Here is a 23364-nt window from a genome sequence, read left to right as displayed (position 1 = left end):
CAGTACAAATGGTAAAATCTAAAGCTCTGTCGTAAAGCGAGGCTACAGGAAAGCAAATGGGGTGGCCAAGGGTTCTCCTGTTGCTGTGAGGAGTGAATAGGTTCATTACATGGCATAATTTCAGACAGACTTTGTCCTTATTCACAGCGAGAAAGACTGCAGGGAGGGAGTGGTATCTTTCAGAGAAGGATATGTAATTAAGGCAGTAGCTCTGTCTTAATTACTAAATATATTAATGCATCAGCTAGCTGATGGAGGCTGCCAGCGTTCAGTCCCAGTTTATCTTAATCCCAGGTTCAGGCAGCAATGCTATTTAGCATTTTTTCCATTATATGTTTTGCCTTCAAAATGTAATGTGAGACCTAATTAAGGAGAGCTCATGTTTAGCATGCAGTTTTGTGTTCTAGTCATACTGACGCTGGTTGACACACACACATGGACAAATGAGAAGATGTGTATCAAGAGCAGAGATCTCTCCTAAACCATACAGCTGTGTTTAGGTCCAGTGGCAGTGACAGCCCTTTACAGCCCATGAACTGGTCACAGGGAAGTGGGGGCCAGATGTACTTAATGTAGCCACAGGGCCACATCTCCCCATGAGGTGCGTGCTGGGCAGGAGGGGCTGGGAGCCCTGGGGAGGGTGTGTTTGCAGAGTCTTGGCTGGAGCTGAGCTGGGTGCCGGGGAGGGAAGTGGGGCTGAGCCCAGAGGGATAGGGTTGGCAGAGCTGGGCTCAGGAGGGAAGCCAGGAGGAAAAGCTCGGGTGGAGACTGTGGGAGATGGGACTGGGCAGAGGCAGGATGGCTGCAGTGGTTCAGAGCAAAATGGATCATATTGGCAATAAATTATGTCTTAGAGAATCCTATTGCTCTTTGGTGCTACAGCTTAAAATTTCTGATCTACCATTTCTGGCTGTCACCAATACATTTGGATCTTACTGGTAGTTTCTCATCTACCTGCAGTGCTGCACTTTGTAACTGAGTCTGCAAGGCACCTAAGAGCCCTGCTTATAACCCTGGGGTTATCCGTAAAATAGCATAGAATGGATTAAGGTTTTTTCGATCCAGAAAGTATTTGCAAGTCCAAACTGTGTTGAAGAATGTTATTTAGAATTGCAAAACCCAAATGGAACAAGTTGGGAAGTACTAGGGCTGGCTGTGGGGTAACCTTAGTGATCTTTTTAGTATGGCATTTTATACACGTGTGTGTGTTTTCTGTGTGCAGGCAAGTGTGGCAGCAGTAGCTGACATGATGATGAAAAATCATGGCATTGCAGAAGTATTACCTGCTGGGTTTAGGTATTTTCACGGTAGCAAAATAGCTTCCTGCTTGCAAAACATGCATGAATAACAATAGTGCTGATAAACTAAGGCTGTTTGAGAGCATAGGTCCAGAGAGTGGTGTTAGAGACTGGTGGTGAAGAGTTTAAAGACCCTTTTTGTAAGGCAAAATGTCAGTGGCCACATGTCCTGCACCACCTAGGCCACAGAGAAACAGGGTGTTGTAATGTAAGTTCCTAAGCTCTTACACCATGCAACAAGAAAGTTTGTCACAGCTCTGCTACGTCATTCCAAAGCCACTCTCTCCATGTGCATTCCGACCTCGTGCAACGGATTACTCAAGTTGATGGTTTTCAATGTCGTTTTAGGTGGCCATAAAGCAAATGAATCTCCAACAGCAGCCCAAAAAGGAACTAATTATTAATGAAATCCTTGTCATGAGGGAAAATAAGAACCCCAATATTGTTAACTATTTAGACAGGTAAGTAAATGGTATTAGACAGTGGCATTATCATGTGCATGTTCATTTCCATACTGCAAGGCAGACATGAAAAACCCCTTTTGGATGCTGGCAGCAAATTGATCTCTTTATTATTTATCTAATATTCAGTGTGTGGGAGGAGATTGCACTTTGTCTGCATTAATCTCTTCTGGCATCTGTAGTTTGAAGACTGTTCTCAGAAACCTGGATCAGCTAGATCCTAATAAAACACCAGCCTCTAGTTTCACTGCCTCCGAGTGGCTTTGTTGGGTGGCTTTGGTTTGCTGGGCTTTTTTAAAGTTGATAGTATTTTTATGATAAGTGCTGATAAATCACCTTAGAAAGGATTTTCCTTGGGCTGTTCCCACAATTTTCCATGGCTGTGGATGCCGGGAAGACTGGGTTCATGTTTCCAGAAACATGTAATTTGCCAGTTTTCAAACTGTTTTTCTTGTTTCTGAATGTATTTTATGTAAGGTTTTCCAGAGTGCTGACCAATTTCTGTCCTCAGTGGTACACACCCTCCTACCATGGACAACTTTGAGAGCTGTGCTGCCATGCTCCTGGAGTAAATCATGGAATTTATGTGTTAAGATGATGAACCAAATGATGTGATATGTCCTGGTGCAAGATTTATCTGTACCATTGCCAACCTGCATTTTTTCACTTGCTTGCCATCCAAGACATCTTATTTCTCACTTAATGTGCTTTCTGATTTAGACTGCACAGCTTCTAAGTACTGTATAGCCTAGCAGGAATGAGCTGGAAACACAGCTCAGCTGTAGTCTTTCGCATAAGGGAACTCGGCTTTGCACATTCATCTCAGTGCTGCTGTGCTCTTCTTCCAGCTACCTGGTGGGTGATGAGCTCTGGGTGGTTATGGAGTACTTGGCTGGCGGCTCTTTAACTGATGTGGTTACGGAGACATGCATGGATGAAGGACAGATAGCAGCTGTCTGTAGGGAGGTAAGGGATCCCACATGTGCTTCCATTTACTCGCAAAGGATGGTACTTCTAAACAGATGGTAAGAACATCAGTGATACCTTGTTCAGAGCTTTGTTTCTGTGTTGCTTTAGTAATATGGAGAAGAAAGAACAACTTAAGTGAACTGCCTGCCAGTATCACTGCACTTAACTGTTATTATACTCTTATATACTGTTACTGTACTATCTTTTTCAGTTCTATTCTCAACTTTGCCTCTTTAAAGATTTGCCTGGAGCACGTCTCTCCTGCATTCCTTGCCTGTAAAAGCAAACATGCTGGTGGCAGAGTTCTAAAACAACAGCAAAGAAAAATAGAGGCTCATTTATCACAGTCCTCAGCTTAAAAGGAAAGCATTCTTCCCAAAATGGTGTTTGATTCTGAAAAATTACTAACATGCTATTTCTAAATCTGCTGTAGAGCCTAACAATAAAACCTTTGTCCTGCAGCCTCCAACCTGAAAGTGATCCGCTTCATACTAAAGGAAGGGAATACTTCTCTTTGGCAAACAATAGTTTCTCATGTGGATGGAGATAGCACGTTCAGCAGCAGACATTCTCTCTGTGCTTGCAGGGGATAGTCTCTAGCAATAATTGACATTTCTTTTTCAAAAGCTAATATGCCTTCATTTAGAAAGTTATTACTCAGACATTTGATGCAGCACGGTGTTCCTCTTGACACACAATATTCTGCCATTAGTCACAATTCATCTAGAAATTCAATCTTTTGGAGCTATTTCCTTTCTTATGTGATGAACTCAGGTCATTAATTTTCACCCTCGTGTTTCTTTTCTGTCTGTCAGTGCCTGCAAGCGCTGGACTTCCTTCATTCAAACCAAGTGATTCACAGGGACATCAAAAGTGACAATATCCTTCTCGGAATGGACGGCTCTGTCAAATTGAGTAGGTATTCTTGGCCAGGCGCAGCACTCCCAGGATGGGGTGTGGGGCTGCTTCTGACTGACTGCCACTTACCCAAAAGTGGTGCCTGTGGTAGTGCATTAACCACTGCTGCAAGCTAAGAGCACAGTTCCAACATGCAGAGAGGTATAGAAGGGAAAAAGGTGTTAAGAGTAGTTCTGGTTTGTGCATGTCCTTTCTGGAGGAAGTTACAATCTACAGCCTCAAGTGAATCAAAGCCACTGCATGAAACTTGAGGGGCTTCTTTAAGTGCCCAGCTCAGTGTTTCCTTGGCTGCAGCACTGACTGTACAGGGCATGGCTCCTCCAGAGAGACTCAGCAGCGTGTTCTCAGGCATGTAGTGGGGGTTTCTTTTGCTTCAACGTGCCTTTAACAACACTTGTTTTTCCCATCAGCTGATTTTGGTTTCTGCGCTCAGATCACCCCTGAGCAGAGTAAACGGAGCACAATGGTCGGGACTCCTTACTGGATGGCACCAGAAGTGGTGACAAGAAAAGCATACGGCCCCAAAGTGGACATCTGGTCTCTTGGGATCATGGCAATAGAAATGGTGGAAGGAGAACCTCCGTACCTTAATGAAAATCCTCTCAGGGTAAGGTGCAAATAAAACCAGATACCGCTCTTTCTAATCTGTCCCATGCTTTGTATCCATGAGACAGAATTCCAGTCCCATCAGCTCCACCTTCTGAAAATGTCACTGGAACGTACCAGCGTATCCAGTAGTTGTGGTTACATCAGTGGCAGAACCTCAAAGGAGAAGGGACCTGCAGCCAGTTCAGAAATGTGCCATTTTTGCCTTCAGTGGTGCTTGAAGTTTCTCACATGGTTTTTGAACTCTGAGCTGCATCTTAATGCCAGGAATTGCTCAGCAGCAAGTTCCTCCAGTTGGGGAACCTTCCTGCAGAGCATTTCAGCTGTATCTATGGGCAGAGCAGACTCAGAACAGGGCTGATGGCTTACCTGAGCCTTCCCCCAAGTGTCACTGGTTATAGAAATGCCAGAATTATTCATTACCAAATACTTTTCTAAAAGTACATTTTAGCACAGATATTTGCAGTAAATGGATGCATGTTTAATGTTTTGAAGTTTTCCCTGTTTTCCTAATTCCTTAAAATGACTTTTCCTGCAAAGAGAGAACCCCATAGTTCATATGCTTCCATGGAAGACCCTTGTGAAAAAAATGCATTTGCCTTGTATAGGGCAGCAAATGCGCATGAGGAAAGTTAGCATTACTGGTCTGGATGCTGGAAATTCCCTGCTTCCCTAACCTCAGATGTTGGTGAGGGCTCCTGGAGAAGCCTCAGGTTAGAAAGATAACTGAATTTCTTACCTGACCAAATTCCTATTCAGCTCTTCCTGCCTTTAGCCAGATTGAGATGCTCTTTTTCTCCATACATGGCTTATCTCCTGCTGAGGTTAAGATCACTTTGAACACTTATTGCTGTAAGGCACCTTCAGGTGTCTGAGGAAAATAGCAGTACATTAAAATCGAGCGTTTCAAGTCAGTACCATCTGTATTAGCTTCTGGACTCTTCTGCAGAAGTTGCTGCCCCTGAGCTAGGAACAGTGAAGAGCTTGTGATGGACTGCCTGAAGTTCCCCAGTTGTCAGGTAGTTTTATTAAGGTAAATCAACCCCAACAGGGACAAGATCCATCCACTATTGTACATGGAACAGAGGCTTCAGTGAGAGGTCTCAGCTGTATCCAGACAGGAGAGCTGATAAGCAAGACCTGTTTTTATAGCTGAGTTGTTTAGCTGCTGGCACACAGTGGTGGTTGGTTTAATAGGCACATGTAGACCACATTCAGGGAATTCTGCAAAGCCTGGAAACAAAAGGATGCTCTTTCATTTTTATGAATGATTTTTTTAATAATGGAAGGCACGCAGGAGCTTCAGTTACTGACACTAAATACATGAATAAATTATAAGGGCAATAAAGGACCTTTAATCACAGAGTTAACAGCAGTCTTGATGCAAACACATTTGTGTTTCCGTGTGTAGAGCAGGTGTGTCCCATGTTCCTCAGTTTCTTTCCATCCTCACAGAAATGAGCTGTTTTCCAGCCATGAGTGTCCTGGATATTTCTGTGATGGTATTTGTTTTCTCTCACTGTGATTTCCTTCCATCAGGCATATGCCTGGGGCCTGAGGGACAAACACTGGTGTGATAAATATCCTTTGAAATGTAGGTTGGACCTCCCCAGTTCCAATTTAAAAAACCCAAACCCTCAGCATTTCTGTTTGCTTTTTCATTTATTAACCACAGCACATCAGTTTCCTTCAAAACTGGAGCACGTTTTCCAAATGCTGTGGATCTTCTACAATTTCAGGCTTCTAAATCATCTGTATATTGTTCTGCCATGTAGCTGGGTGGCCTGGATAACTTTAGGATATCGTTTTCACAGACTGCAGCTATAATTGTGTGCCAAATCCTTTCTTGTTGCTTGGTATGTTAAACAAATCAACGAGCTTATTGCCCTTTTGCAGCTACTGCAAACACACGTTTCCTTTGTACTGCTCTTGTTTTTCTTTGCTGGCTATATCATAGGAAACCAAAAGATACATAAGAAGGCACTTTAGCTTCTTGTAGACCTTTTTCTGTCATATTTAAAAGGTGTAGTTGCAAGCTAAAGATGACTCTTCCTTCTGATTCATGTGCTGTGGAGAAACAAGCCACTAAAAAGAGCTCCATTTGTTCTGGCACTCCTCGTTCACAGTCAGGTGAATGTGGCTGGAATAAAATCTCCAAGGTTGACATTGGTGCTCCTTTACCACAGGACAAGTAACAGCCCTCAAGCAGCACAATTTGAGTGTAGTGAGGACAACACTCCAGACGGGGTCAGCTGCAGATGGACAGCAGGACCAGAGTGATGTTGTGACATCAATGTTGTGGGAAAAGTGAAGAAACTGCCTTCTATTGGTTTTACTCCAGGATAGTTCATTTACCTTTTCAGGATTGGAAGCTTTCCTCTGTATTTAAGAGGATAACAAAGTCAATCTGGTCATGGTCTGTTTAAATGCCAGTCATACAGAGCTGTCATTATCATGCAGACATTTTTATGGAAGACTCCTGGCCCTATTTCTATTCTTACTGAAACATAGTCTGTGAGTTTAACTAGTTCAGAATTATTTGTCTTGTGGTTCTAAGTAACATGTGCAAAGCCAGAATGGACTGATCTCTCCAGCTTCTCAGCATGTTAGACCATGGTTACAAGTGAACCAGGCTGGATAATGCTCACCCTGTGTTTTGCAAAACTACATTGTAATTCCTGGGCAGTGGAGTATCAGGAGGACTTGCTCAAATTCATGAGCACTCATGGAAGTGAGCATCTGTGGCTTTGCTTGAGAAACTTAAGCTTAGATTAGGCTAGATGCTGTTAAGGAGAAGAAAGTCTGGAAATTCCAAGTGTTTGGATAGGCCTGTGTGCACATATGAGCAGCTGGATGCTTATGCACATTGTGGAAGGGAATTCACAGAGAACTCAGCAGATACTCCCAGTACTCAGGTAACATTTCATTTGGGGTTTTAAGTTGTTCCAGCTCTTCTGTCTGTGAAGATGACCCTGAAAACATTAAATATGTGTAGCAGATCTAATCTTACCTTTAAAAACCAGACCAAAGTAAAACCCCCAAACTACACAGCCAACCCAACCACCCCACCAAAACCCCAGCACCTTTCAAAACAGGGGTTTTGAGGCATAAACTGCCCTCAGTTCTTCTCACTGGAAGCTTGCCTGGAAGGTGAAGATTGTAGCTCAAAGGCAACATGGTCTGTTCTGCCTCCTGCCCGTTCTTCCTGAAATACTTAGTGAACGTATTTCCTTCATAGTCCACTTTCTCCATGCCACCAACCCTGAGCTTCCAATAACCAAACTGTCAACACCTCTCATTTCCTCCCTGACAGTTTCTGGAATAGGGACGTCATTAATGTGCTTACTTGAGTATCCAAATTAGCACAGGGCTGCCATAGGAATGGAATTGCTCATTTCTCTGCTTGGACCAGTAAGTTCTCTTTTACCACATAAGCTGACCTGGTATTTGGAGACTGCGGAAAGGCATAGTTGCAGGTGGCCCCTGTCTGCCCAGTTACACGTTTTCTTCATATTTGTGGATGCAACATATGTATGTGTATGTGTTGAAAATGAGGTTCCAAATGTTTCTGTTTCTTTACCCAAGGAACAAGCTGATGGATATACTTTTTTCTGTTCATCCAGTTACCATTTTTATGAAGAACAGAGCAAGAAAACTTGGCTAGCTTTTGTTCCATGGAAGCTGTACTGCAGGGACCAGTGAGCACTGCAGAGACACATTTTTATGTAATAATCCTTTGAAATTACATAGTTGGACCAAATTCACTCTTTAAAATAGCCTGTGAAGCTAGTGTCAGTACTTAGAGGAGCAAAATGTGCTTTTGCTGATGTAGTTCATACTAACTAGGTCAGGCAATGAAATCAGCTGTCAAGGCAGGATTGTTCTGATGTTGGAGTAGCTGTGGCTGCATCAGGGTTTTTTTGTTGGTATAGAAAAATCCTCTCACCTTCTGCCAGGGAAGAAGCTGCCACTGCAGACTGGACTTTAAAGTGGGGTCTATGTGAGGAGTTATGGATGTGAAAGACACAGGAGGAGTCTGGTGTTTCCGTCTTCCCTAGGCGCTGTATCTGATAGCTACCAACGGGACACCAGAGCTGCAGAACCCCGAGCGACTCTCCGCTGTATTCCGAGACTTTCTGAACTGCTGCCTGGAGATGGACGTGGACAGGAGAGGGTCTGCCAAGGAGCTGCTGCAGGTACAGTGCGAGTGGCTGGGAGTGACACAGCTCTACTGTGGGATGGCTTTTTGGAAGCTGAACTCGGAGGCACAGACTCATAGAATAGTTAGGGTTGGAAAGGATCATCCAGTTCCAACCCCCCTGCCAACCTCACACTAAACCATGTCACCCAAGGCTCTGTCCAACCCGGCCTTGAACACTGCCCCGGATGGAGCATTCACAACTTCCTTGGGCAGCCAGTTCCAGTGCCTCACCACCCTCACAGTAAAGAACTTCTTCCTTATATCCAGTCTAAACTTCCCCTGTTTAAGTTTTAACCCGTTACCCCTTGTCCTATCACTACAGTCCTGCTGTGCAGGTGCCAGCCAGCACAGGAAGGGCAGTAGGCACTGGTAGGCCTGGTAGGCAGTACTCAACCCAGAGCTGAGCCCATCAGTGCTGTCACTTGCCTGCCTGCTCTTGGTGCTAGAAAGCTGTAGTGGCCTTCAGAACAACTCACAGGTCTACATTCTATTGGGATAGAAGTTTCTGGGAGGTTCCATAGTTCCCTGAGGAATGGCTTATGCCCCTCATCTTTTTTGACAACTGAAATAGTCCATGTCTTTGGAAAACAGGAATCTAAGTAAGTACTTCAGGTTTCCTGAAAGGAACAAGGCCCTGGGACAGCAAACAGCATTCCCACAGTGCTGCCAGGGTAAACACCCCAGCAAGCTGAGGCCACCTTGATAAATGGATTAGGAGGATTATAGACCATGCTTGCCTGTGATAGCAGAGTCCTGAACACGAGGATGCAGGTGCAGATGGTCCCTGCAGTCCTATTTCTGCAAACTCCTGGTAACCAGAGGACAAACTGCTTGAGCCTGTGAGTAACTGTGTTGGGAAAGTAACAGTTCTTTTTTTTCCTTTGGGCAGCATCCATTTTTAAAGTTAGCCAAGCCTCTCTCCAGCCTGACTCCTCTGATCATTGCAGCAAAGGAAGCGATTAAGAACAGCAGCCGCTAGCGCTCCAGGCCGGTCTCCCATGCCAGCTCAGAGCAGGACTGAGAACAGAGACTCTGTGAAACCTCAGCTCTTGTGCTGCGGGACAGGATGGATGCACACACCAACGGTCACAGTCACGGAGGTAGGAGGGAGAACAACCCAGTCCCTCGAGGAGTAAAACTTATCATTTGTCTTCTTCCTGCTTTCTGGCTCCTTAATTTATTTTTAAGATGAAACAGGGCTTAAGACAGAGAGGTGATGACCGAAAATGCTTTGCTGCCTCCACCATTCCCAAGGTAAAGCAAGTTCAGTTGGAAGATTCCCTTCCTTCTCACCCTGTGAATAAGCTGTACATTCTCTTTTAAATTGTCAGTTGTTTCTTAAAGACAGAAAGTCCCTTTTATGGGGTTTTTTTGGTACGGTTGGAATTGGAGAAGGTTCTCCTTCATTCATAAACTCCAGACTGCACTGCCTTTTGAATATGGCCCCCTCGCTGGTATTTGCCCAGTCATGGTACTTGCATTGTATTTCCAACCAAAAACCCATCAAGAGTGGGGCAGACAAAACATCCTGTTGAGATACAGGTTTTCAACTGTGAATATGTAGTGTTTCGGTTCTTGGCAATTTGGTTTGTATAACTAATTGTAATCTGTTTGCCTGGATGCAAGTCTTACTGAAGTGAAAAAGCAGAAAGGTTTCTGAGCAGACTGTGCTCAGATAGGGCTTGTCTGATGTAAAGCTGTAGGAGAAGTGTGAGAGCAGGCCCGGCCCTGCCTAGTGCTGAGCCCCAGCAGACCCCTTGCAGAGCACAGAACAGCCTTGGCACCCGCAGACCCAGGCCAGAGGAAGGTTCTTGTAGCAGCAGGTGACCACAGGCTGGGGCTGGGTTCATCCCTCTTCCTGGGACCCGTGTCAGAGCCAAACTGGCAGCAGGCTGCTCCCAAGGTGAATCCTGGCCATGCTGTGGAATGCACAGGCTGGAGGGATTAGCTGTCTTGAGTGTGTGCAGGAATAGAGAAGGGTAGAACAGAGCTGAGTGGTGGTGTCACATCAGGATGCCTGCTTTCCCAGTCTCCTGGAGCTCCTGAGAAAGGTTCATAGTGTCTCTGGGCAGAAGGGGAGGAGGGTGTCAGGCTCATGTGCAGGTGAGTGTCCTTCAGGCACACGAGTTCTGATATGGAAACTCAGGCTGACAGTGTGTGAATGAGTGAGTGAGTAGCAGCTCGGATCCCCATGGCCAGAGCCGCAGACAGCTCTGGAGGGAAGTGTGTTAAAACTAGGGGCTCTAAGCAAGAGCCAGCATGTGAGCTGCAGAGTGCTTTACAGGCAGAGAGGCACTGGCTGCAGCTCTGAGTTGCTGGGAGAGAGGGAATCCTGAATGTGAGGATGGTGCTTGACTAGTCCACTGGTTCGTAAGCAGAGTTCGCATACTCTTTGGAGCAGAATAGTTGCAGTATGCAATCTGTGGTTTATTTATTTATTTCTGAAAGAAAGGTGCAATGTGGCTTCACTCAGAAAAAGCCATGTAGAATTCCATATAGAATTCCATTCAGCTCCTGCATGCACACCCGGAAGCCAGCACGGGGTGGATCTTACAGCACTCTCACTTGTGTCCAGCACTCCTGTACGTACGTGTGTGTTTATTCCCCATCTCTGCACACAACTGAAGCCCAGTATTTTTATAGCTGTTCGTGCTGAGTTTGAGACCAGTCGCTGCATGTCAGCAGGTCTTTCAGTCAGTCCTGTCACCGAAAATGAAGCACATTCCAGTCACCACAAGAAGGGAAGTAAGTACCTATCTGTCTCCTGTCCTCTAGTTGTAGGAACATCCCCATCCCCTGGTGTCTATATGGCAGTTAGTTCCAGTATATATGGTCAGTGGTGTGGCTACAGAGTATTCCTCACACTGAGCATGTAAATACCCATCTGTCCTAGTCCAGGCCTGAGCAATGAGCCAGGGCATGCTCTGTAACCTATGCTTACAGATGTGTTCCCTTGCCTGACACCCAGGACATGCACATGAACACCAGCTTCACCTTGCTAGGTGTTAGGGAGTTAGCGGTCTGCACACCTTCCCAGTGAACTCTTGTTCATTCATGTGCATATGTGCAGCAACTTAATGGTGGGTGATGGGGAAGCTGATGAAGACCCATAATGTAAGTGTTCAGCTTTTCTTCTCCCCCTCTCCTGACCAGGTAAATATCTTTAATTTTAGCTCCAGGTTTCAGGAAGCAGGCAAGGGGCCACCTTTCTGTTGTCCCACCCAAGGCTGCTTTGAGTGGGATGTGCAGTTCAAAGATTCTTCAAACTTTATCCGTCCTTGAGCTGACAGGGTAGTTTCTTTTTGTGGCTGAAACTTGCAAGATCTTGCTTACACATCCTCTCTTTGGATGAGTTTAGAGCTGATTGCTGTAATCCTCAGCATGCATTGAGTGTGTAAACCATCAGTCGCCTGAGCCTACCCATGATAGTGACCTTGGCAGTGTTGGGTTAATGGTTGGACTTGACGAACTTGAAGGTCCTTTCCAAACTACATGATTCTGTGATCCCAGCTGCTGGATTCATCTAGTTCCAATATTAGCAACACTGGTTTTATCAGAAAGTTTACTCTCAACCAGGTCTTGCAGTCTAATGCTACTTTAGCTACTAGTGCTCAGCTGCTAATGCTAAATGAGACTAAGAAGAATGCAGTTAACCACATTTTGCTGTAACATTGAGGGAAGAAGTGAATGAACTGAGACCATGAGTATTATCTGTATGTCACCTCCTTTCTCGTCTTCACTCCTTTCAGGGCTTGAAACAGAGAAGAGTTTCCCTGCAGAGAGAAACTAAGCAGTGTGTTACCTTTCACAGTCTTGGTCTTTCCAGTCTGTGCTTGACTGATTCTGTCACTCTTCCTGTGCTCTCTAGTCTTCCTCTGCTTGGTGGCTGCTAATCAACTCTGCAACTGGCTTAGAGGACTTGAGATCCTCTTTTCTCTGCCCTTAGAACTCCTGCTTACAACAGCCTTTTCAGTCTGTAAGCTTGGTCTGGAGAGGGAGTTGCCAATCCCCTTCACTTAGTGCATCATCTCCAAGAACTTGGGGCCTGACATCTGAAGGCCATCAAGGGCTCCCAGGTGCCTCAAGCTGACATGATGCTATTGCAGATGTCAGGGAATAGTGGTAGGTGATTTGTTTTAAAGTCTGGTCCTTTGCTGCTGCACAGTATGTGCATCATGGGGTGTGTGTCAGCCCAGCCACAGACCTGGGGATTAGATACAGACACTGCTGTTACTCCTAGTGAGGTCAGTGAGAGTTTGGCTGTTGGCTTCAATGATGGCAGAACTGGTCACCTTCTGAGCTGGTGCTGGTATTGCCCAGAGCACAGGGGCTGGAGACATCCTGGGTGGGAGGGAGCTGCCTGTTGTTGTTGTTGTTCTCCATCATGCAAAATGTCCAGGTCAGAAGGACAGCAAACAGGAAGCATGCACATCTCTTACATCCATGTCCCAGCAGCCCTTTGCGCTCCAGGTCTGTAAAGGCAATTGCATTTGTCTAGCTGTTTCTATTTGTGTCAAGCAATGCTGCTAAATCAGTCTGTAGCACAGCAACGGGGAGAAGAGCCTCTGAGCTCTTCAGGGGCCACTCTCATGAGCCACCTTGGCAGGTATGCAAGTGGAAAGCTGCTGCTGTAGCTGGGAACGAGTAGCAAAGGGCTGCGCACACCGTGGCCCCACTGATGAGAACAGCTCCTTGGGCAGAGCCCAAAGCCCATGTGGGAATTACTGGCAGCTTTTGTGGCACAGGAGTGTGGTGTCTGCCCTGAGGATGCTGTGAGTACAGGCACACAGGTCAGGAAGATCTGCAACAGAATTCCACAACTCTTGACTGGGTCAGGATGTAACCGATGTAAAACTCCAGTTTAGTCCAAAGCAACCAGTTTACACCTACGCTGGTGTCTGCTAGATTACTCTTTTTCTTCAGGGTATCCAAACAAAAGTAAAGAGAGGAGGAGCCTACATTGTCATCGTTATCAGAAATGTATCTATCTCATTTTGCCGTACATTCCTTTTTTAGGACGTGTTATCTGTTTAAAAAAACAAGAAAAAAACAGAAAAAAAAGAAAAAGCTAAAAACAAAAAACAAATGTGTAGTGAAAAATCTGTAACTTTGGATCAAGAGGTAACGGATCTTTTTAAAAGGAGAACTAAGTTATTTACTTTGTAAATGTGCTGATGGCATGGATCCATCTTACTGACCTCAGCATCCTTTTTTTTAAGATTTTGGGTTTTGTTTCCAATATTAAGTTATTTTAAATTGTGGTTGAAGCAATAGAAAATTGAAATATGGATTGTGCATGACTGTGTCTTGAGTGTAAAAATATTGCAGTTTGAAACTTGGACCTAAAGTATTGCAAATAAAAGTTATAAATACCAGTGATTGCGTGGGTGCAGCTTTTCCTGTAGTTCCGGCTGGATGAAGGTCCACAAGCCTCCATCACCTGGTGGTGCAACTACGTGAGCTTTAAGGTCCCGTCCACCCCAAACCATCCTGTGATACTTCCAACGAGTGTACACATGTCGCTGGATGATGTAGACCACAGTCTAGCTCTATACATCTACATATGATATTCACATACAGGGATATAAAAGATCTATATGTACATATGCACATATATATAAATATACAGTGATACATAAAATTACACATACCTTTATATAACTGAGTAAAAGTCTCATGCATATATACTGTTTTATAAATGAACATGTATACAGACATATATATGAGCCAGCCTTATACACTCTCCCTGGTGACCTATTTCTATATATATTTTATATATATACACACACACAAATACAGTGGGACTGTTAGAGCTATGTAACATATTCTTGCTATAGTATGTACCATCATTTATGTATTATATAGCTATGTATTTCTATATGCATATATACATGCATGTATAGATATACATAGATCCATTAGTATAAGCACCTACTTCTGTACTGATAAAGACACAATATACTACGTAGATTGGTTTATAATTACTTGATCTCTGTGTATAAATAGGGTGGTTTTATATATAGAATATATATATACACAGAGACCCTTATAGAACTATATAATTCTCTTTAGGGACATATACGTATATATGTGTATATACATATCATACATTAAAATATAACTACATAACACTAAATATTACACATCTATAAATACAGCTATAAAATACATATATAATATAGATTGAGAAAGTGAGGGAACATATGGGGAGATGTATACAACTGTTTGAAATAATTATATGCAATAATTACAATATCCTACATAATTACTGTATTTCTAGACAGCAAGTTCATAGTGCTATAGCCATCTATGTGCTCTATACTGTATGTAGGAGGAGGAGAGGGGAAGGTTTGCAGGCACATGAGCATGAGCACACATGCTCTGAACTTAAGTACATCACCAGAGTGTGTATTCTATGGTTATGGACAGGTTTCTGTCTGTAGATGCAAGTACACATGGGGTGGGGATAGGAGACAGAAACACTGCTCTATCCATGGAACATCAGCCATCTGTATCAAAGTATACATATGACTACATATACATGCCCACTAATGCAAGAGCCATAAAACTATAGTTAACACACAGGCTCTCCATGGCTATATATATGTATGTATACATGTATGTGTATATGTATTTTTACTGTTTACATAGTTTATTGGGAGCACACATGCAACCCACCCATATAACTCTCTTGTGCTGTAGCCCCTTATGCAGAATGGTCCCTCCTTAGCTAGCTATGTACTATTTTTATATATACACACAGAGGCCCTTCTATAATCTTACACACACTGTATATATATATATATATATATATATAGTAATGTGACTAATACAATGTATGGTATCTTCTATAAGCTATATACTATTTATATTTTATACATGTGTGAACCAGTCATATTTCTAGCCATATAAATACATAAAAGACACTTAAAATACTAAAAATACATACTAAAAAATAATACGTTAAAATGTTTTATATGTGCACATACCTTATATATGGTGGGAGAAAGAGACACCCTTCTACAGCTGTAACACTCCCCATTTTATATATAGCCAGGTTTAGGTATGCATATGAAAATATTTTCGTATATGTGTATGTATTCCCAGACATAAAAATCCATAATGCTCCTTATTTTTATATATACAGAAACACTTATAGAATGATCTTTATCCATCTGCCATGTTTTACTACACCTTTATGTGTAGCTAGTGCTGCGTGTACATGTATGTTACTGGTTTATATATATATATATATATATATATGAAAGAGCATGTAAGCAACTCCTGAAACTATGTAACAAGTCTTTAATTATCCGTGCATGTTATGTTACAGAAGACAGCCATACAAAAGAGACAGACCCCTATATAGCTCTAATGTGGTCCTGGCCATATGCACCCATGGGTGATGGTGATGTGGCGGTGCTGCTCCCCATTGCCTCTGAGTTCTTGTGGGCATTGGGGACATCGCAGAAGACTGGAGGGAGGCAGAAGTCACCCTCTCGAGCAGGAGGAGCCAGGAAGCTACAGGCACACTGCTCTGCCCTCGGTGCCTGGGGAGGTGATGGAACCAGGCCCTCGGGGGGCTACAAGGCAAATAAAGCACCTGGCTGAGAAAAGCCACCATGATTCATTCACCCAGGGCGAGTAAGGCATGACAAACCTCATCTTCTGCAACAGAGTAACCTGCTTGGTTGAAGTGCGGCTAGCCATGGGGCTTGTCCACCTTGATTTCCCCAAAGCTTTACATACGGTCTCCCACACCTCCTCCTAAAGAAGCGGATGTGGTACGGTGAGGACCAGGGGGGTGCGAATATGTATCTGTGTATGTAGGCATGTAGCAGGAGAAAACCAAGCATCACTCACGCCTCCCTCTGTGGTGTAGACACACACGGCGGGGAGGAGGAGGGTGTCACACCGCTACCGCCATGTTGGTACCACAGACCCCCCAAGGGCCACCACCACCCACCACCCTCCCGCTGCCACACGGGCAAGATGGCGGCTGCTCCCCTCAGCCAGGGCCGCCGGCGGAGCCGGGAGCGGGCCGCGGGCGCCCCCCAGTGGCGGTCTAGGGCCTCCGGAGGGATGGAGCAACCGCGTCCAAAACCTGGGAACGGGAAACGCCTTGGTGGCCCCGGCCGGGCAGGAGTACGGGAGAGGCGGCTGCTGTGGCTCTTAGCGCAGCCCCTGCCCCTCCTCGGGGTCGAGAAGCCCCTGAGCCTTCACACCTCACCTCACCTCGAGCGAGCAGCGCTGGGCTGGCAGGACCGGGAGCCGCTGCCTGTCCCCCTAGGCAGTGGGACACTCAGATGGCAGCTGGGAGCCACGGCTCCGGTTGCTCACCATCCTCTGCGGCCTGGCCAGGGAGGTGATGCTGCGGATCCTGCCTCTATCCACCCTAGAGCGAGAATTCCAAACAGTGAGCAGTTAGCGGAGACAAACACCAAACCATGGGTGGAGAGGAGCAATTCCGGCCCCGACTCCGAGTCACTGCTTCCAGAGGGGACTGGTCTGGTGTGCTGGAGAATACACGTAACAGAGAGCCGAGGGAGCTTCACAGGGCGCATCCTGGGGAAGGGAACGGGAACACAGCCGTGAGAATAACAACTGGGCTTCACTCAAAGAAACGGCACTTTAAAGTGACCCGTGTCAATAGTGCTGTGCTGGGGGCAAGGGCTGGGCAGTGGGTCCCGATTACACCAGGAAATCCAGCAGCACTCCTGAGACACTGCTGCTGTGCAGCACCGCCAGGACAGGGCCCCAGTCCTGCGGCCTGGGCTTCCTCAGCCTGAGGGACAGCAAGGGAGGCCACAGAGCAATGGAGGCTGCCATGGATGCAAACCCACCTGGCACAAGTGGGGACCAGCTGTGAACTCAAAGGCAGGAAGGGGGAAAAGCTGTTCAGTGACCATCTGAGACACATTCTGCCTCTCAAGCAAGCTGAAAACTGGCACTTAGGGTCATCCCAGAACCATTTCAAGTGTTTCAGGTCAGAGATCACTGAACATGGTTGGGTTTTTTTGGTTAACCTTTTATTTAGGTCACTTCATATTGAAAAGTAAACAGAGGTTGTAATGAAACATCTCCCAACTACTTCCCTCTGTTTTAACTTTTGGGGGGCCATAACTCTCTGCTGAAGGTGGCCCAAAACACACTCTCCCACAAAAACAACCCCTTGGTTTTCCCTCAGGTTCACATTAATTATTAAGCAATAGTGCCCAGCTCTGGTAACACTTGATACTGAATTCCTGTGTCTGTCTGAAAGGCAATCTTACCTCATCTCTTACCTCAAACGGACCACATTTACCTTCCACATAAGCCAAACACTCACTGCTGTTGCTGGCTTTGCTTTCAGTGCATGGCAAGATGTCCAACACAACAAAGAGCCTGCACCATCCCCTGCCTCAGGCAGCACTGCAAGCCCCTTTCAACCTGCTCCTGCCTGGGATTCAGCTGGGATTCAGCCTGGGAAGCCAGAAGCCTCTGTGCATCAGGACAGCAGTCGTGTTCCACATTGGATCAGTTCCTGCTGATGCGCAAATCCTGCCTGCTCCAACTACCTACAGAAACAAATAAATGCAGAGGTACAGCCCTTCTGCTCGGCCTCAGCCTGCCTGAACCTCCAACAGCTGCCAGCCCCCCACACTGAGATACCCTCAGGGCAATGCTGAGAGAGCAGCAGAGCTCCATTTCCAGCCTGGCCAGCACTGGTGTTCAAGGGACCCCTGTCCCTGCACCACAGGGACAAACTGTGGGTATGTCTTCAGTTGACATAATTATCAAGGCCTAAAAATCATCACCTTTATACACCTCACACACAACAGTCCCTAAACAAAAATCCATCTGAAATGGGGGTTATACAACATGATCTATTCTGCTCTGCCTCAGCATTCTCTCCTGCACACCTTGTTGCCCTACAAACTGCAGTGTGGGGCTTTAACCATACCTGGAATAGCAGCACAGTGCCCTGCACCCAGTGGTAAAGGTGTGCCAGTGGGATGCAGTCACCCGCTGTGCCACACTGATGAGAAGTGGCTACCATGACATAAAACAGTGTGTGAGGAGAAGCAAACCAAACCTTGTGCAGGGCTGGCACAGCCCGTACCGAGGTGCAGCTCCCTGTGTGGCTTGCCTGAGCTCTGGTCTGTGTGAGAAAGTTCGGGGGGGGTTAAGAAATTGCAGCTTACAAACATATCTGCGAGTGAGGACTCTGAAGCTGTGACTTTACAAAGAAGAATTACACTTGCCTGCGGGGCTGCCAACCAAATGTAGTTCACATCTGACAAATGCTGTGTGTGCCAAACAGCTTGAGCCCAAGCTATTTAAAAAGAGCCGGATTTAGTTACTTGGTACATGCAAGTAAGCTGATGACAGTATAGTAGTGTTCATAGCCTCACACTCCATCTCCAACATGTCAAAGAAAGCATGGAAATGCAGGAAATGCTACAGCAAAGAGCCTTTTGGAGCCCCTAAGGAGACTTCAAAACCTTTGGTGAAACCATTAACCCTGCTGAGGGTCATTTTATAAGTCATAAGAATTGCACAGAATGGCTGAAGTGGTTATGAGATACACAGAAATCCACATTTCCTGGCTGTCTGCAAGGCAGAGTAGTCATCCTTTAGCTTCACTTTCAAGACCAGAATTTGCAATCACATAAAATCCACTTCCAAGAGGTCTAACACAGTGAGCCTGCGAGATCACTGCAGAGCAGCCAACACAGAAATACCTGCTGTGAGGAATCCCTGCCAGATGCAAAGTTGAAAGAAAGCCTGTACCAGAACCCTGCTTTGAAGGAAATGGTACCTGTCCTCCATTACACCCAGGTTAAACTTCATCAAAGACCTCAGCTCTGTCAGCAATAAATGGATGCAAAATTTCAAGAGTAATACCTGGTACCTACCAGGGCACAGCATCTTTACAAACCCACCCTCATCAGGAGCTAATTTTACCCTCTCTCAACCCATCACATCTAGTGAGACAAAAGGAATCTTACTCCATTTTTAGCATCACGTGGATTAAACAAAGCCTCTTTAACAAGGAGGCTCCCATTACTGAATGTGTCCTCTGAGCAAAACTACAGCTGAACTGTGAGGTGCCCTTCTCAACTTGTGAGTCATCAGCTTGAGGTGGACAATAAAAGAAAGTAAAAATCAATCTGAAAGCCTCTATGCAGGCAAAGCTCTTATGTGCTGTGGTGTTCAAATAGGCATTGCAAAACCTGCGCTTGTATTTGAATGTTGCCCTCTCATGCCTGGTCTTAGTGCTGTGACCTATGGCTGAACCCATTCCATAATGATGTGTTCACCAGGGAACAGAATCATCTGATCCATAGCAATAACAGAAATTTTATATCCCTGTACAGGGGAAAAAAAATCCAATCAAAGCTTAAAAATTCCCTTCCCAAATACAGCCTGGCAGTGAACAGGGACTGAGCGATGCCAATCCACCTTGTCCTTGCCACCCCACCAACCTGTCATGGTCATGCTACATGACCATGGAGATGCAGCCATTCCTGCCTTCCTCCAGTCCCACTGCTGAGAACAGATGACAGTGTGCTGGGAATGTGTGAGAACGGTCACATGTGCTTCCAGCTTATGTGCCAAGAGTTCCTGAAAGATGCTGCTGGGGAAGACGGTCACATCTTAATGAGCTAACGTTTACTTTGGCCCCTCTTCTACTGTATTTGCTGTATCATGAACATATATATGTATAAAAATGTATTTTTCCCTCTTTAAAAGCCCCTCAACCCCATTACCCATGATAATGTGGAGAGTTAGAGGGTTTCTTTCCTTTTTAAAGCGATTATGATTATGTGCAACCTTTGCTCCCGAGTCATTCACACAGAAAGCACAGACAAGCCCCCCTGCTGCGAAGTGACAGCTCGCTCTGGCTCTGCAGGGCTTTGGTATTCATAGTTCCACAAGGTCATCGCTGGAAAAAACCTTGATGGTGATGCGACCTGGCACATCGGCTGCTGCCCGCCTGCCTCTCCCTCGGAGCTGCAGCGTCTGCTCTTCTCTGGGGTCACTGGGTGAAGCTGCCAGCACCGCCTGCCCAAGGAACTGGTCACACAAGATGTTGCTGTTCCAGACCTAGAGACAAGGGACCAGAAATAAACCCTGCTGAAGCAGTGCTTCTCTTGCATTCCACCTGAATGGGTTGTGCTGGAGGAGGGTCACAACCATTCACCCCTTGAAAAAGCAGTGAGGAGGGGGAGGACATCTAAATTTAGCCAAATGTCTAGAGAGTGTGTGGGAGAGTCTGGATTTGCATGCTCATTTACATACACTATGCAAATATGGAGCTACATTCAGCTTTATGCTTTCTAGGTCACAGTCTGCCTGGAAGAGGAATAAAAATGACCTTGTGAGGCTTCTCTCACCTGGACAATGATAGGGCTGTCGATGTTCTTCCTGTAGAAAATCGTCTGTGTGTTGAAGACGGCACTGGTGGTATTATGTTGCACAGGGGAACGCACCTTCTGGTTCTCACACTTGATAAGCACATAGGGATCTGCTCCTAAAACACAACCAGCAGCACAGCAATTGGGACACAGAATGGGAGCTGAGACCTGCCCAGAAACCCAACAGAAACAATCCCCTCCTGTGCCTGACAGCACCACTGCTACTGAGCACAGGAATAGGGCACCAGAGCAGATCACATCTGCTGGTGAAATACCTCTTTCTTGTAACAATAGGATGCTCAGAGCTGGAAACCAAGCACCATTTGCTGTGAAACCAGCTCACTTCCAGACTGAGACTGCAATCTTGCCACATTCCCTTGCTGTGCATCCTCCTGGCTCGTCTACAGAAAGTCTTCAAAGTGACACTCTAAGCTCCCTGGCTGCTCTAAATGCGCAAGCTAAAACGCATCCATGCATATGCAAATGTGGTGTGTAGTTCTGAGTGCCTGGGCCCAAACGGGGGGTAAAAAATGTTCATCATCAATTCCTATGGAGGGCAAGAACAGGAATTGCACAGAATTCACTAGATCACTGAATGCCCCCACCTTTAGACTGCCTAACTTGAAAATGCTGTCTGCTCATTCTGACAGGAGTACTAGTGTTAGGAGGCAGTTTTTAAGAAGCAGCTTCTCTCCCAGAAAGTGAAACACTGCCAAAATGCAAAAACATTCTGTGATAGTGCACTGGTTTCAACAATGCTTTCTGTGGGAAACTGTCCAAGGAAATTCTCCCCAGTTTCTCCTCTCATGCCCATGAACCCTCAGTTCTGTCATTCGGATCAATCTAACTTTAACGTTGATGTTATCACAACATGTCTGTATCTATAATAGGTCCTAATCATGTTGTAAATTACACTTTAATCACACATACCCCACTGAGATTATTCAGCATTCTAGAAATGCTTTGTTGGTTTTACACTGAGCATTTTTACTTTGTCATAAATACTGATATTTTCTTTCCACGCCAATACAGAGCAGGAATCTGTTTGGAAATACCTGTACGTATCCTCAAAGAGAACAGACCTTTCCACTTGCTGATCAATTCGAATTAAACACAGGCACCACCATGTTTTGAATTTCAACATAAGTATTTCTGCCCATTCCTATTGTTAATGGACAACCCTTGCTACCCATTAAACATGGATGTTAAACAGACCATGATCATTTCTTACACACGTTTTGTCACTATCCATCTACCTGGAAATGCCACCACTGGAATGACAGCCATAAGGCAGCATAATTTTAAGGTAGCTTTTGCCTTTTAGCAATTCATACCCAAGATGATTTCCCTCAAACACGTCACTCATAAGAACAGATACCAACACCGCACACAAACAAACTACCCAACAGCTCCATCCAAAACAGAAGGAGCTGCTTCCACTGATGAGAAAGCAGCAGATTTTCCCATGTGCTGCGCTGTGATTACACCTGGCCAGACATGCCAGGCCTGTTACCCTGACAACATCTCACACTTCCTATAGCAGGTAGCAGTGCATTGGCTTTCCTGAGAGACAATTACTTTCTGTGTCACTGAATGTGTGGATTTAGCTCTGGGGCATGGTGTGGCACCACGCTGTGTGATCAGTGATGGGAAAGCTCCCCCCCTCTCCCCTTTCCATGTGGAAAATGGATCTGAATAAAACGGGGTCTTGCATGAAATGGTGTCAACCACTTTCGCCAGAGGCAAAAAGCAAAGCAAGGTCTGATCATTAACAGTAATTAAGAGATAAAGGGTATAAAAAGGGGTGGGGAAAGGACACAGAGTTTAAAGGGGTGACAGGCCTATCTGCTGCAGCAGGGAGCTGTTAATGAAGGGACTTGCTATGTGAAAGGAAACGGAAAGCTGACATGTGAAACAAACAGACTCAAATTCTTAGGAAGTGCTCAGGGAAAAAAAGGGATGTAGAAGAGGAACATGAAAGGTACCTGCAGAGCACCACCTCACAATGGCGTTGCTGAATGGCCAGTTACGCTGGGAGGACTGGCTCCAATTTCACAGCAAAAGGAAAAAATGGGAGAGCTGCACATGTGGGATGTTCTCAGCTGCATTTTGCCCAGGTTTCTGCAGCTCTGGGCTTGTGTATTTTCGGTACAAAGGCAATGCAGAACTGGCTGCTAATGTGGAAAAGCAACATCCTAGTATTTGCCATGAGCTGGGAATGAAAACAACTGGAGCTGCTACTCTGGCAACTGTTCTGGCAGTGGAAAGAGGACTGGGCTCAGTTCTCAGGCATACATACGGCTCAAGCTATGCCTTGAACACCATGCTGAGTATAAACAGCTGTTTCATCAGTCCCATGGCCTGGCTGTTGTATTGGGAAGCTGTACAAAAAAAACAGGAAAAAACAGGAAAAAAAAGGGAAGGGCTGAAGTCTGTAAAAGCCATGAACATTTGAACAGTAATGACATTTTCAAGGCTTAAAGAAACCGATGCACAGGTCTCTTTTTTTT

At 45.4% G+C, this 23364-nt stretch overlaps 2 protein-coding genes across 5 annotated transcripts in view; one reads left to right on the top strand and one right to left on the bottom strand.

Moving 5' to 3' along the window:
• Positions 1-13828, top strand: part of PAK3 (p21 (RAC1) activated kinase 3) — a 171611-nt gene extending 157783 nt beyond the window's left edge. For all 4 annotated transcript variants that reach the window (XM_061361891.1, XM_061361888.1, XM_061361892.1 and 1 more), the window contains 6 exons: positions 1647-1759; positions 2608-2725; positions 3544-3643; positions 4057-4253; positions 8311-8448; positions 9343-13828. In XM_061361891.1, the coding sequence (XP_061217875.1) occupies positions 1647-1759; positions 2608-2725; positions 3544-3643; positions 4057-4253; positions 8311-8448; positions 9343-9432 (756 nt within the window). In that variant the 3' untranslated portion in view covers positions 9433-13828. The remainder of the gene's footprint in view (positions 1-1646; positions 1760-2607; positions 2726-3543; positions 3644-4056; positions 4254-8310; positions 8449-9342) is intronic.
• A 5948-nt stretch (positions 13829-19776) lies between these two features.
• Positions 19777-23364, bottom strand: part of CAPN6 (calpain 6) — a 47666-nt gene continuing 44078 nt past the window's right edge. The window contains exons 11-12 of the mRNA XM_061361874.1: positions 20834-20970; positions 19777-20543 (exon numbers count right to left, since the gene is read on the bottom strand). Of these exons, the coding sequence (XP_061217858.1) occupies positions 20361-20543; positions 20834-20970 (320 nt within the window). The 3' untranslated portion in view covers positions 19777-20360. The remainder of the gene's footprint in view (positions 20544-20833; positions 20971-23364) is intronic.

The sequence above is a fragment of the Neopsephotus bourkii genome, unplaced genomic scaffold, assembly GCF_033783945.1.
Source record: "Neopsephotus bourkii isolate Nb327-2 ecotype Australia unplaced genomic scaffold, CSIRO-AGI_Nbou_v1 NB_1067, whole genome shotgun sequence".
NCBI lineage: Eukaryota > Metazoa > Chordata > Aves > Psittaciformes > Psittacidae > Neopsephotus > Neopsephotus bourkii.
This window is presented reverse-complemented; position numbering and strand designations above follow the sequence as displayed.